General features: G+C 42.0%; 1 protein-coding gene across 1 annotated transcript in view; it reads right to left on the bottom strand.

The window, feature by feature from the left end:
• Positions 1–8099: 8099 nt before the first annotated feature.
• The window catches only part of CHST10 (carbohydrate sulfotransferase 10), an 11621-nt gene continuing 6981 nt past the window's right edge, over positions 8100–12739 (bottom strand). The window contains exons 4-5 of the mRNA XM_009883083.1: positions 11445–11550; positions 8100–9587 (exon numbers count right to left, since the gene is read on the bottom strand). Of these exons, the coding sequence (XP_009881385.1) occupies positions 9050–9587; positions 11445–11550 (644 nt within the window). The 3' untranslated portion in view covers positions 8100–9049. The remainder of the gene's footprint in view (positions 9588–11444; positions 11551–12739) is intronic.

Here is a 12739-nt window from a genome sequence, read left to right as displayed (position 1 = left end):
CATTTTAGCTCTTCAAAACAGTCAGCAAAGTTAGAAGTAATCAGAGCCAGAGGTTTACAAAGAAAGCATTTAGGAAACCTAATTGCAGCTGGCACTATCAGCTCTACATCCTGTAAAACAAACCACCTCAGCCAAATGCCCTAAACCGCTTGTAATCTCCAAGTTGAAGATGAGGATTCAGTCACACTTGCAGAACTCACCTCAAAAAACACAGGCATTAAACAAAGCAAAACTCAAGTAACCCCATGAAACCCCACGCCTGCCCTCTCAGGTTGAGCAGAGACTACACTAAATCTTTCTGTGCCTTTAGCTCAAGTGAAGTGCCTACCAGACTCAACATGTTTCAGAATAACGCATTATAAAGAAAGCCCTCAACTACATGTTAAAGTTTCAGGTGGCTAACGAAAGTATCGCTCGCAGTCTGGAGCATTAGGTTGCTGCACGGATTGCAAACACATATATGTCTGATTGATTGTGTGTCAGGGCAAAATTAAAATAATGCATCAAATTAAGCTCCTGCCAGTACTCGGTGTAACCTACGTTAGCTGTAAGCACTGGCAGCCTACATGCTAAGTTCACTCCGCATGATTGAACCCAGAGGTTACAATTGTCTTTTAAAGGTATCTGCTGATAATAAAGCCATTAATATTTTATTCCTGCTCTATCCCCTACAGGAACTTTCCACCTTCTCTAGACATGTTACAAATATCTTCAGTACTCCCAGCCTCATAAGAATAGTTTTGTTTAGAGCGCAGTCACCAATAAAGCTTGCGTGGTATGTTTTCCCCCAGCCATGGCTTCCTCATGTCTGACGATGGCAGTTCCCCTCTGCAGAAAGGGCTCGTTATTCTCCCCTTCAGGGACGGGGAAGAAGAGGTGGATTGAAGCTTTGTGATTCATTTTCAGGAGGCGACACCTGCTGAGCAGGATCGGCAGAGCCTGCAGTGGTGATCCCTTGTAGAGGTCCTCCTGAGCACTGACTCCGCATGGACATCTGTGTGCACTGTGCCACGCTGACAGTTGAGTCAGTCTGGCCAGTTAAGGATGGGATATCTGAATTTGGAGCAGAAGTTTAGTTTCAGAGTGCTGACCAACCTCTCCCTTGGATTAGGGAGAGGGGCCAGGGATCCCAAAACCTTTAAATTAAGAAGTTACTCGGTGATACCTTTTACCTTCCCTCTTATTTCCTATCAAGCCACTTCTGTTTGTGTCAGACACCTAACTCAAACACAGAGAGGGAGAAGCACTGTAAGCTTTCCACTAAAGAAACAAAGTCAGGGAATTAACTCTGCACTCCGGGCTCCTTACAAAATTTGACATTTCTTCCATCATCTCCAAATATGATTAACATCCACCAAAGAAGATAAGGAGGCAGGAGATGGCAACAGCTCCCCAGCCATAGCCCATCTCTTGGCATACAAGACCGGGCTGGATATACATGGCCATGTGAGATTGGCTTCACCTGCCTTTGCTGATCCTTCTCCTCCCAGTCAGAGCACCGAGGGCTCACACACCAGCCCTGCTCCGCCGTGCTCGCAGTCACGGCTCACTGGTCTGAGAGAAGAGATGGGACCTGACGGAGCAGCTGGGGATGTGAAGTCAAGGCCTCTGCTGCTTTAACAGACAGTGGCATAGCAACCTAGTATTATTTTCTATACACCAAAATGAGGACGCAGAGCCCCAAGGTAGGAAACCTCCTCCCAGTTCCCAGCCTCCACTGGCTCCTGGCCAACTCAGACTGGTTCATCTTTGTGACTGCATTGTCTTCTGGCTCCCCTTCTTCAGGATGTGAGCTTCTCCCACTCCTTCATTTCCCCCAGTACAGTTTCAGACAGCAATTATACCCCCTCTCCTTTCTTAGGCTAAACAAGTTCTGCTCACTGCTTGGGAGGTGGGCTCTTTAGTCCACCAAACACCAGCAGCCCCTCTCTGCATCTCTGCTGGATCCCCCCAGTCACAGCCGATGAGAACTGGAAACAGGGTCAAGGGGAGGCCTCTCCACAGCCTTAGTCACCATATTCATATTTATTGACCATTATTGGAAAGATTCAGCTGGATGTGTGCAGAATCGAGTGGTAGCTTTCTCACAGCCGTATTACGCCGCTGCCTTATAGTTCTTCATTAAAGCCTTCACATTGTCCTGGTCTACCTACAGTCCAATTACATACTTTCCAATGCAAAGTGTTTAAACCTGAAGCAGTTCGAACTAGAAGCTGCAGTAAAGAGCCCTCAGAATAACAGAGGTGTGAAATCTCTGCCAATACTACTTCAGAATGGGAGAGGAGTGCACAAAGGAAATCTACCATGCTGTATTTTAAGCCCCAAATCCATCAGTAAGAGGATTACAATAAAAAAAGTATCACTATCTAATGAAGTGATTTTTCTCTGACTGGCAAGCAATCATATGATAGACCCTTACATGGAGATAGGAGCAATGCACGTTAAGTTGTTTTCCATCAGAATGGCATTTCCAATAACCTATTAAGTCAACCCTAAGCCCACAAAAAGCAATTACCATTTACTGCAGTACCTTGCTCTCACACAGAGATGTATTTAAATGGTGTGCTGAGATTAAAACCTGATTAAAACACTGTTGTTATCACTGGTCGGCTTCCAGGAAAGTGAAACTATGTTTATACTGTCTAGTAGTCAAGAGGAGTAAAGCAACACGCTGCCACTGCTTAGAAAGCAAGGAAATAACACCTTTGCTCCATCTTTGTCATGCAGTCCTGTAATGCTTGATGGGCCAGAGATCTAGCCTCTGAGAACCTCTCCTGATTACACCAGAGAAGAGCAAGCGCATGCATGGATGCAGCCGAGGCACCAACGGGAAACACACCTAAATTATGCACTACACTTGACCTTAGCCAAAAGGTGGGGAACCCAAGTCCTGAAAGCAGCCCAGCAAGAGTATACAAAACGGAGTTAATGGTGCGGTACTGTGAAAGGGGGTGTAGAAGCCCCTTCCTCCTGCTGCAACCCTGCCCCTAATCCCTTTTCTCTTGCACATTTCTAAATCCATAATTTTAATCATAAATTCATACCCTGATGGGTTTTACAGCAAAGAGCTAGACTGAAAAGATAATAAAAGGAAAACAGATGCTGGCAGATGAAAGAAGCTTGTGATGTGGACAGAGGCATATGAATAAAGGTCTACTTTGCAGTCCTGTTCTCTCCAGAGTGTTTGGTGAGTTGTCTGGCTCATTGCCTTTTCACAAGCACAAAATGGCACAACGTTGCAAAGAACAGTCAGGAACTGAGGAAACTGAGTAAGTACAAAGAGTAGACTCTTGCTCTACAAAACACTTAATGTAGAATGAAAACAAAATAGATGCATCCAAAGTGAAGATTTGCAGTATGGCAGATTTCAAATTTTACTTGCTGTAAAACCTTACTGGAAGCCATTCAAAATGTAAGAACAAAGACGTCAAATACAGAACAGAACAGCGATAATTTGTCTGTAAGCGAATTCCTGACCAACACATGAAACATCTAAGTAGGAGCTCATGCAATCTTGATGTTTCACAGTCACCAGAAGTCATTCATGATTAGCAACTCCCTGAATTTTCTCTTTGTGTTCCTCAAAATTATGGAGAACATTTTGTACTTCCCACAGCCTCTTCTGCCCTTCTGACAGAAGAATGACAGGTCATACTGTGGGGTGTAGCATCCAAAGACATCTCAGGACATGGGAAAGAAAACTGAATAAAACAGAAAGGCTGTAGACAGGAGGAAAAAAAAAAAAATCTACAAGACTAAGTGTTCCTACTGCTTAAATCACAGTTGGTGTGTAACATGCAGTTGTTGAAAGAGCTAGTTATTCCACAAGAACTCTTTCTTCTCCTTGTATGCTTCCAGCATAGCTATACATTTTTTGTGGATGAGATCCATTTACTTAGGCACGATTGAGAGCCTTGGCTAGGTTCTCAGTATTACATTGCTTTCCAGAGCGTGTACAGATGCCCTATGGTCAACATTTACCCTGCTATTTGCAGATTTTCTTTTGTCCCACAAACTGCTCAAAAATGACTTGTACGCATCCAGGGTGGTCAACGTATTTCTGGCAGCTAGGGTGGGTACTGCATTTCCAGGTGTGCAACCTTCAGGATTATTTTTTCATTACTTCCTTTCCACTTTTTTCTTTTTTTTTTTCTTCCTTTCTGTGGTTTCAGACAGACACCTGCAGCAGATGCTTTCTGTTTTCAGCCTGCCATGCGCATGCTGTCCCATCGGCAGCTGCTCCTCTGGTGTGCACATACACCATACGGGGGAGCATGCTTGCTCCCCTGACACCTCCCATAAAGCTTCAGCAACTTTCCTTCAACATGGAAGGGGGACTTCATAGGGCTTTAAAGCAACTGCCCATGGCTTTTTTCAGCGTTGCTCTCACCGACATTGCCCTGCCTGGGTTTACCAGTCTGGAATTTCTATCAGTGTGGCTCCTTTTTATGACTCAGGGCAAACACACATCTTTTTTCCTTCACTCCTGCCTGGATTAAGAGGAAAAAATTATTTTACAGTAGGTAGCCCCAAACAGCACCATTTCCATGCTTAAACCAGTCTGTTGCCACCAGCTGCACGCCTAATGCCGCTCGCTCCGTAAGGGAAACGTCTCCTACTGCATAGCAAAACAGGCTGCGGGCTTTCCAAGCTGCTCTGGTGGCGACAAGATGAGGCACCTCAGGCTACAGCCACACGCAGGAAAGCAAGACGACAGCTCAGCTGCACACAACTGCATTAAAAGCACAAAAATAGGGATTTATACAAGGCAGCACCACAGTCGGCTGCACACATCAGTGCAAGCCAAGCTCACTCCTGCTCCAGGAGGGAGGCACTCTGCTCGCCAGCCGGAGCACTGCAGGCTTTGCTGCTAATAGGATCATTTCCTTCTAAAACCTTCCCCGCGGCAGCGGCCCAGGAACACGCACGGCTAACTTGGGCTGAAAGGGAATTTTCCACCACCCACAAGCCTCTTTCTACCTTGCATAAATCTTCTCAAGCGCAGGCCACAAAGAAACCGCACCAGCCTCTGGAAACGACATGTAACAAGCAATTAGCCACGCTAAATCTTCAGGGCCCAACTCCCGTGTCAAGTTGCCTTTACACCCTCACATTTAAAATAAGCACACGTTGAATCTCCACCTCCTTCCAGGTCCCTTCACATTGCCGTAATAATAGGATGGGGGCTTAGTGTAAATCACGATAAGGCCATTAAGCAGAAAAATCATTCACCCTCTCTCTGTCAATTAAGGGATATCAGATACAGGCAGATACACTGATGAGACATCCTTTTTCATCTGAGAAAATAAGCTTAAGCAATCCCTATCTAATCACTCTTTTCTCAGCAAACTTTCTGGAGCACAGATAAGATCAAAGGTGGCTTTCCCAGCCAACAAAGTTATTAACACCTCAAGGAAAAAGTAATGTTACACAAAAGCCAGAGCTGTCTGATGGCTTCCTTGATCTGAGGACTGAGAGAAGCGGTAGCAGCAGGGGGCTGTTACCCTCAGTACAAACAGGGCAGCATCGAAGCATGAATAGGAAAACAACAAGCTGATCTGTGAAAAATATGTATTTTCAGGACACTTTTGAATTGCTACTTCTTTGAAGGAACAGTTTCCAAAATAAAAAACTGTACATATATTTTTCACTACAGAAAAACATCTTCACAGCACGTGATCAGAAAGCACAATGGTGATAACGCACTGTGGCTGAAGTTAAAAGAAAAGGGGACAGGCATTGCCCTTAAAGTTGGTTCACAAGCAAGTGAATTCTAGATCCGTTTTCACCACAGAGAAGACAAAAAGAATCCCAAGACCTCAAAAAAAAACCCCAAAAACCCCAGTCAGCTGATCTCTAGAAGTGTCCTTAATTTTATAAGGAACATGAAGATAACAGACCCACAGAATACATTTTAATTCATTATTTTTGTCTTTGTTACCCGAGATCAGAGGCCAGACTCGGAGCACTAAGGAACATGGTCCATGAGGAACAAGGAGCTCCACGACGAGCAGAAGCAGTAGAACTCAAGTTTCCTGTCTGCACAGACTCTCTGATGTACGAAAAACGTTTCCTCTCCTATTTTCAAGATGACTACTACAACTCACCATCCCTAAGACCTCAACTTTCCTCTGTAAAATGTGGTTAAAATGGGCCAAAGGATTCAAAAGCTGCTGAGGAGAGACAACAAAAAGAAACATACATGCACAAAGTATGTGAATTATTTTTTTTTCTGAAACTATAACAACAGTAAGAAAAGGGAAGTAACAATCTGGCCCAGCAGTTCCCAAAATATGACGTAAGTATCATCTGCAGTTTGAAAGTGGTATGCAAATGACATCCTAACAGCCAAATGACGTTCATGCCATGCCACTGGGAATAAATTTGTAAAAGCCTTGTATAGAGTACCATTAAGCTAAAAGAAAACGCAAGCATTTAATTCATCATAACCTGCATGGCAAGATCCTCCTCCCCAACAAGGTATGCCCTGGCCACCCTACCTGCACTGGACTGACATAAGGAGAACCCTACCATACCTTGCCAAAGGCTTTCACGGTATCCAAGTTTCTGCAAGTCATACCAAAATTGCACCATCATTACCTCATTCATGTGAAGAAAAACCCCACATTTCTAGAAAGAAAATATAGCTCAGGAGAGTATCACTGAAAGGAGAAACTTTGTGCTTGAATTGAAGAAACGGTAATGAGTGTTCCAGTCCCAGCCTGAAAAGTGCAGGAGCACAGAGCTGGGAGAGCAGTACACGCCTTTGCCTATGTAAGTCCATAGCTCTGTTCACGTTTGCTGTCAGATGTCGGAGAGAATTCAGTGCAGAGAAAGCTATTAGAAAGAAATAGTATTACTTAATATTTACATGGCACTTTCCACCTGGCAACTTTTAAGCAATCGCTACAGTAAGTAATTTACCAAAAAAAAAAAAAAAAAAAAGAAACAGATACATTGTACATTGGCATTCTGTGTGATCAGTAGCTTATGCTTTCAGAGGAAAACAATTCTACTTTATCTTTATTAGAATTAAACTTTAAGGCCTGAATTCACTATACATTATTCACACTGTTACATTTTAAATCGGCAGAGAGGTAATCAATCAGCTCATTAGCTCCAAAATGCGTTTAACAGTACATTTTGCTAAGTTCCCATACTAAGAAAACCACAGAAAAAACTGGAGCTGTTAACACCCTTTTATCATTGGTTAAGAACTAACAAGTTAGGGCATTGTAATTGTTGCTTAAAAAAAAAATTAATTTAAAAATCCCACCTTCCAGCTTTGCCACCTTGGACTATTCTGTTGCTAATGATGCCCAGTTAATGATTCTCCCTTATTTCAATTAGCCCGTTGAGATCTCTCTGAAATCACTTCCAGCTACAACAGGGCTCTCTTTTTGTGGGCAGCAGCACATTTCAGCTTGGCACAGCTTTCCTTTCTTACAAGTGCAAGATGCTTCCTTGTGTTGATACGGGAAGCTATCAAAAACATACTGCGGCTGGATTTAAGAGCAGATTCCATAGCACTGGCCATCACTAGCATTTCTAGCCAGCAACGTTATGTTGATCTGAAAACTAATCTTTTGGGACTAAGATTTAAAAAATACAGTTAACACGCTCACTGTGACAGAGCAGTTCCTGTATTTCAGATAAGTGCTCTCTCTCTCCCATGACCTGTGGCATGAGGTGGCAGCTCATTGATTTTTATTGCTGGTGAACTCAAAGAAGAGACTGCTCTTTACGAGACACAAAGCAAGCACAGGCAAATACGATGGCTGCATCCATTCAGTTCCATTTTCCTTTTTTTAATGCATAAAATGGGTACACCAATTTAAGTGACATTCATACTCCTGGCAAGTTGCCAACTCACCCCATTGATAACACAAATGTTGGGCATTTTTGAGTTGGGATGCCATGGCAGCAAATCAGTGGAAAAAAACAGGGATTCATCCTGTCTCCTTTAGCAGTGGGGAGATGAATTTTCAGAGGGGGATAAATTTTCTGTTCTCTGAGGTACTGAACATTGAGCAAGGCTGGAGATAAGAAAAAGGCAGATCGTTAATTCAAGTAACTCTAGCAGCTCTTTTACATAACGTCCTGCTTTTGTGGCTTCTTTATTAATCTTAACTGTTAGAAGACAAAACAAGTTAAATAGTGTGATATTTAGAGAGCATCTCGTGACTTCTATATGTGCTCCTGCAAATACAATTATTAATACTTTATCTTAAATTAATTTTCCTTAAAATTTCCCTAGCACTTTCATATTTCTTCTATGCTCCATTTGCATCTGGTGTTCTCAGATAACTTACATAGCCAGGAGTTAAATCATACTTCGAAAATCAAAAGTAGAATTATGAGGCTCAACAGACCAGTAGTAAGTACGGTAAACACTTGACAAAAACACAAAGACAACTGGGATCTGGAACCAGTTTCTTTTTTAACACCTCTAAAGCTTCCATCTAATTAGGTTCATTTTGTGACAAACAAAAATGGGATTAGATCACCAGTACTGTTATTATGGCAGCCACATGACAGAACCTTGATGATTTTACTTGTCAAGCATTTAATCAATGTTTAGTCCTGTACTGGCCTCTCATTTTCAAAGCTCATGGGAGACTACATGCCTTACTCACGAGCATGAATCATCAAGTTCACCACATGTCAGAGTTAACCTACAGTGAAATTGCCATCTTTATAAATACTTCACACATTTTAAAAATGGCATTCTGCCTGGGAGAGGAAGATCATAGCCCATTCATTCTCCCTCTTCTTTCCTGGAGGGATGAAGGGAGAAGTAGAATTCTGTATTTCAGATAACAGAGACTTCGTTCCTAACAGATTGCAACGTCACATATTGAAAACATGGTCAGTAAACAACAACTATAAGCCCCTACTTGTCCATATGACAAATATTTCACTGAAAAATGGAGCAACATCAAAAAGCTAGAAAACAAATGGTCGTTCTCAGCTCTGTCAGTGTTGCAGCTGGTATTCACGCAGGTTTAGATTAATCCATGAGACACTTCTTCAGAGCTTATCCTAGGTGTCAGTTAAGCAAGAAATCTGGCTCCCGATAACCAAAGAGTTTAAAATCGCCTTCAAACCGTGCATAGAGGCGTCTTATGTCTCTCTTGCTAATTCCTGAAAAATACCGCTCTACTTTTGTTTTGTTGTACACTGTTATGCCTGGTGGAATCGTGGGGTATGATACCAGATGGTCTATGCCGGCTGCTTTCAAGATATACGGAGCATCGTCCTCCAGGGTTTCATGGTGTCCGATCACACTATATGTGATTTCACAGGGGGCGCAAAGTTCCACATACGTTACCCAATGAATGATGTGGTCACCAAACTGAACATCCAGCCACCGGTGATTAGGGTCACCTAGATAGCGCACAAAATCCTCAAACTGCAGCCCTTTGGTCTCTGTGCGATTCTTTCTATATTTACGAATGATGCCAGGAGCAATTTCATGCCGGTACCAAGGTTCAAATCGAGGATTGTGCACAAACTTGTCTTTAAATGCAGAAATAAGTCTTTCAAATGGATCTCTAACAATAAAAAACTTGAAGTATAAACTCAGTCTAAACAGAGGAAGGAAAAAAATAAAAAATTAAGTAATTAAGGAAAGCGTTTAGCAAAGATTTACAAAATGTACATAAACTCTGACCACAGACACAGCAATAGTCCATCAATATTATAATCAATAGGACTAGAAATACAATTTCTGTCTTTTTACTGAAAGTTTTTGTATGCAGTATGAAGTGGAAATAGCTCATCCTAGTTTTCACACTTTGTTCAAACTCGAAGAGCTTAGTTTATCTCAATCCATACAAACAGGAGACAAAAGATGCTGAAAAGATGCTGAAAGCTCCTAGGTAAAGATATTTTTAATGCCCCACGATTAAGCTCAAGAAGCAAAACACACAAAGACATGGAAAAAGTGGCTTGGTGCAGCTAAATGCATAAAGGGCCACATTTTTCACTGGCAGGTAGTTAGACAGATCACTGCTTAAGTAAAAAAAAAAATAATCTGGTGTTTTATTTAATGTTTTGTCATGTTTTCAATAATGGCCGAGAACATTATTTTCATGAGACCAGAGTTTTCAACAGAATTTCACATTTTGTTGTGATACCACTGAACTCTAATATTCTGTAGTCAGAGATTACCCGTAGGAGTAAATTGAAAACAAATTTTATCTCAGTAAATAGCTGAGAAAGGAGATTTAGAGCCCAATCCTCACTGAAACAGGTGGACGGACTCTTTCCAGTGTCAACAGGCACTTGGATTAGCCTTCAGGTTCTCCTGAAGGTTCTCTCTCTTCTGCCTAACCAGGCAGAGCTAGAGGTCAGTGAACTACATCAACAGATCCACAGCATCCCTCTCTCTACACATAAACTCTGCGATAATTTATTTCAGAATTCCCAACCAAACCCATGTTATGTGTCTCCAGCACAACTTCTGTGGTGGGCTGACTGCAACAACCCAAATCATAAGGGCATTCAACTTCAACTAGCTATGGCTCATTCCCCAGGTGAACAGTTACTTTCTATGCAGGGCTTTTCACAGGAAGGGAGAACAGATCCATGTTCTCCGGAACATGCTGATAGTATTTTCTCTTGCACACTATCAACACAATCAAGTGACCCCATTTCCACAGGCACAGCTGTGATAAATGTATTTGTACCGCTGAATGCAACAAACCTTGGACCGAGCTCTACTGATAGCTGACTCTTCAGAATGGCTTAATATGCACAAACACTATGCCAGCACAACCTTACAAGCGCCCACTGTCATCTTATGTCCTGTTCTCTCCATGCTACCACCCCTTACAGGGATTATATATGGCATAGGCTCTAGTAGAGATGAGAGCAGACACAAACAAAAAGTCTAGGCAACGTAATTTAGAAGGCTCTACTGCAGAGAAACGTTTTCTCTGCTCCAAGAACCACAAGCACCCAAACAGGAAGATAAAGTGGTTCAGCTGAATGGACAATACTCTCAGGCTGAGGAGCACTAAAGTTTTAAACTTATCCCGTTCAACCCCAGTAAGTAAATCTGCCTGCAATGACAATCTTACACGTAGGAAGTAAGATTTACTGTACAAGGCAACAGGGTGGACCTTCCAACTAAACCTTCCCCTCTGAAGGTGAGCTATGTGACAACTAAGTATGCATTGAACTACAGAAACCCTATATCCACAGGGAGTCACTTGGCTCACTTAACTTTATCACCAACAACATTGGTGTTCTCCTTCAAAGCCAGTAGGGAGGTAGTCAAAGAACATCTGTGAGTGTAACAGAATACTGCTGTAATACAAGTGGCGGAGCAGAAAAGTCGCTATCTTCAACTCCAGATGTGGGCTTCAATTGTAGTCTTGACTGCTCACAACACCACTGACTCCAAACTCCTCCCACATCCCTGGGAAGTCAGCTCTTACCGTTTTTTAATTTCAGAGTCACTGAAGGAGGACAAGCGTGGAAGGCCATTCTTCTCATGATCATGTACAATATTTTCTGGGATCTCTTCTATGGAAGAAAACGCTCCTAAACAAATCAAAAAGAGAGAGCAAGTGAATCTTTCAAGGAGGAAAAAAGTGAGCACAAGCAAGCACGTGTGCCTTTGGCTGACAGTTTTTTGTTTTATCTTTCTCTTTTTTGTATTTTTAGTATTTACGGTTACGATATTTAAAACTGTTAAATGATGAGAGGTTTTGACTGCAAAGCTGAAAACCTGTTAAAATTCTTTAGGGTACATGACATCGAGGTCCAAGACCAAATGGCCTCAAAACTCTCAGAAAAGCACATTATGCAAATTTCATCAGCAATTATGTCTAAGTCTATAACTCCTCACCTCAGTGTCCCCATCCTCTTTTTTTTCTGGAGGAAGACTTTGAGGATTAACTCCAAAGAAGGAACTAACTTTTTGGCTAAGTTTCTACCACCAACAAAAAATAAATGCTGTGGGCTGCTTCTGGAACTGCTTCAACACAAAAGCTCCTTGCCGTCAGGATTCATGAAGTTCTTTTAATAACTATACTGTGGTGAAACAAAAATTCCAATCATACAATACTACACAGATTAAAAAGCACTAAAATTAACACTAGAAATCCTTCAGATATTAATTTCTGCAAGCACATAAAAAAAAAAGTCACTCTATTCTGATGCATTTATTTTAAGATTCTGATCCCAGAAGTTTTTATGACCTTGAGAAATATCTCATGTGGGCCCCTTGGGATTCAGTAGTGAGCTTTCACACAACAGCATCATTTCAGAGTACCAACCTACAACAAGAACAGGGTGCTACAAAACAAGTTCTTTAGGTGAAAGCCTCTAGTCTTCTCTGTTCCAGAACTGCAGTGAATAATCCACACCCCTCAGCTTCTCAGTTTTCTTTTTTTTTTTTTTTTTTTGGGGGGGGGGGGTGGTGGTGGTTATATTTTATTAATTTCAGTTTTCTAGTTCTATTTTGTTGTACTCTGGGTGAATTACATGTGGACAACAGATGTCAGATTAGACGGCCTCAGAAACTGAAACCTTGCATTCATCCAAACCAGAGATTCAGTACAAGCAGTAGCAGAGTTTGCTCATCCACAGTGCCACAGCTCTGCTTCTCTATCCTGAACCTCCAAATACCACTTAGGTATTTGGATGTAAAGTATTCTCCCTGAACCTCCAAATACCACTTAGGTATTTGGATGTAAAGTATTCTCCCTGAAGTATCAGCCCTGCCTGC

This window comes from Charadrius vociferus, unplaced genomic scaffold (assembly GCF_000708025.1).
Source record: "Charadrius vociferus isolate BGI_N301 unplaced genomic scaffold, ASM70802v2 scaffold92, whole genome shotgun sequence".
NCBI classification, from domain to species: Eukaryota; Metazoa; Chordata; class Aves; order Charadriiformes; family Charadriidae; genus Charadrius; species Charadrius vociferus.
Note: the sequence above shows the minus strand (reverse complement) of the source record. Positions and strands in the feature narration are given on the sequence as shown.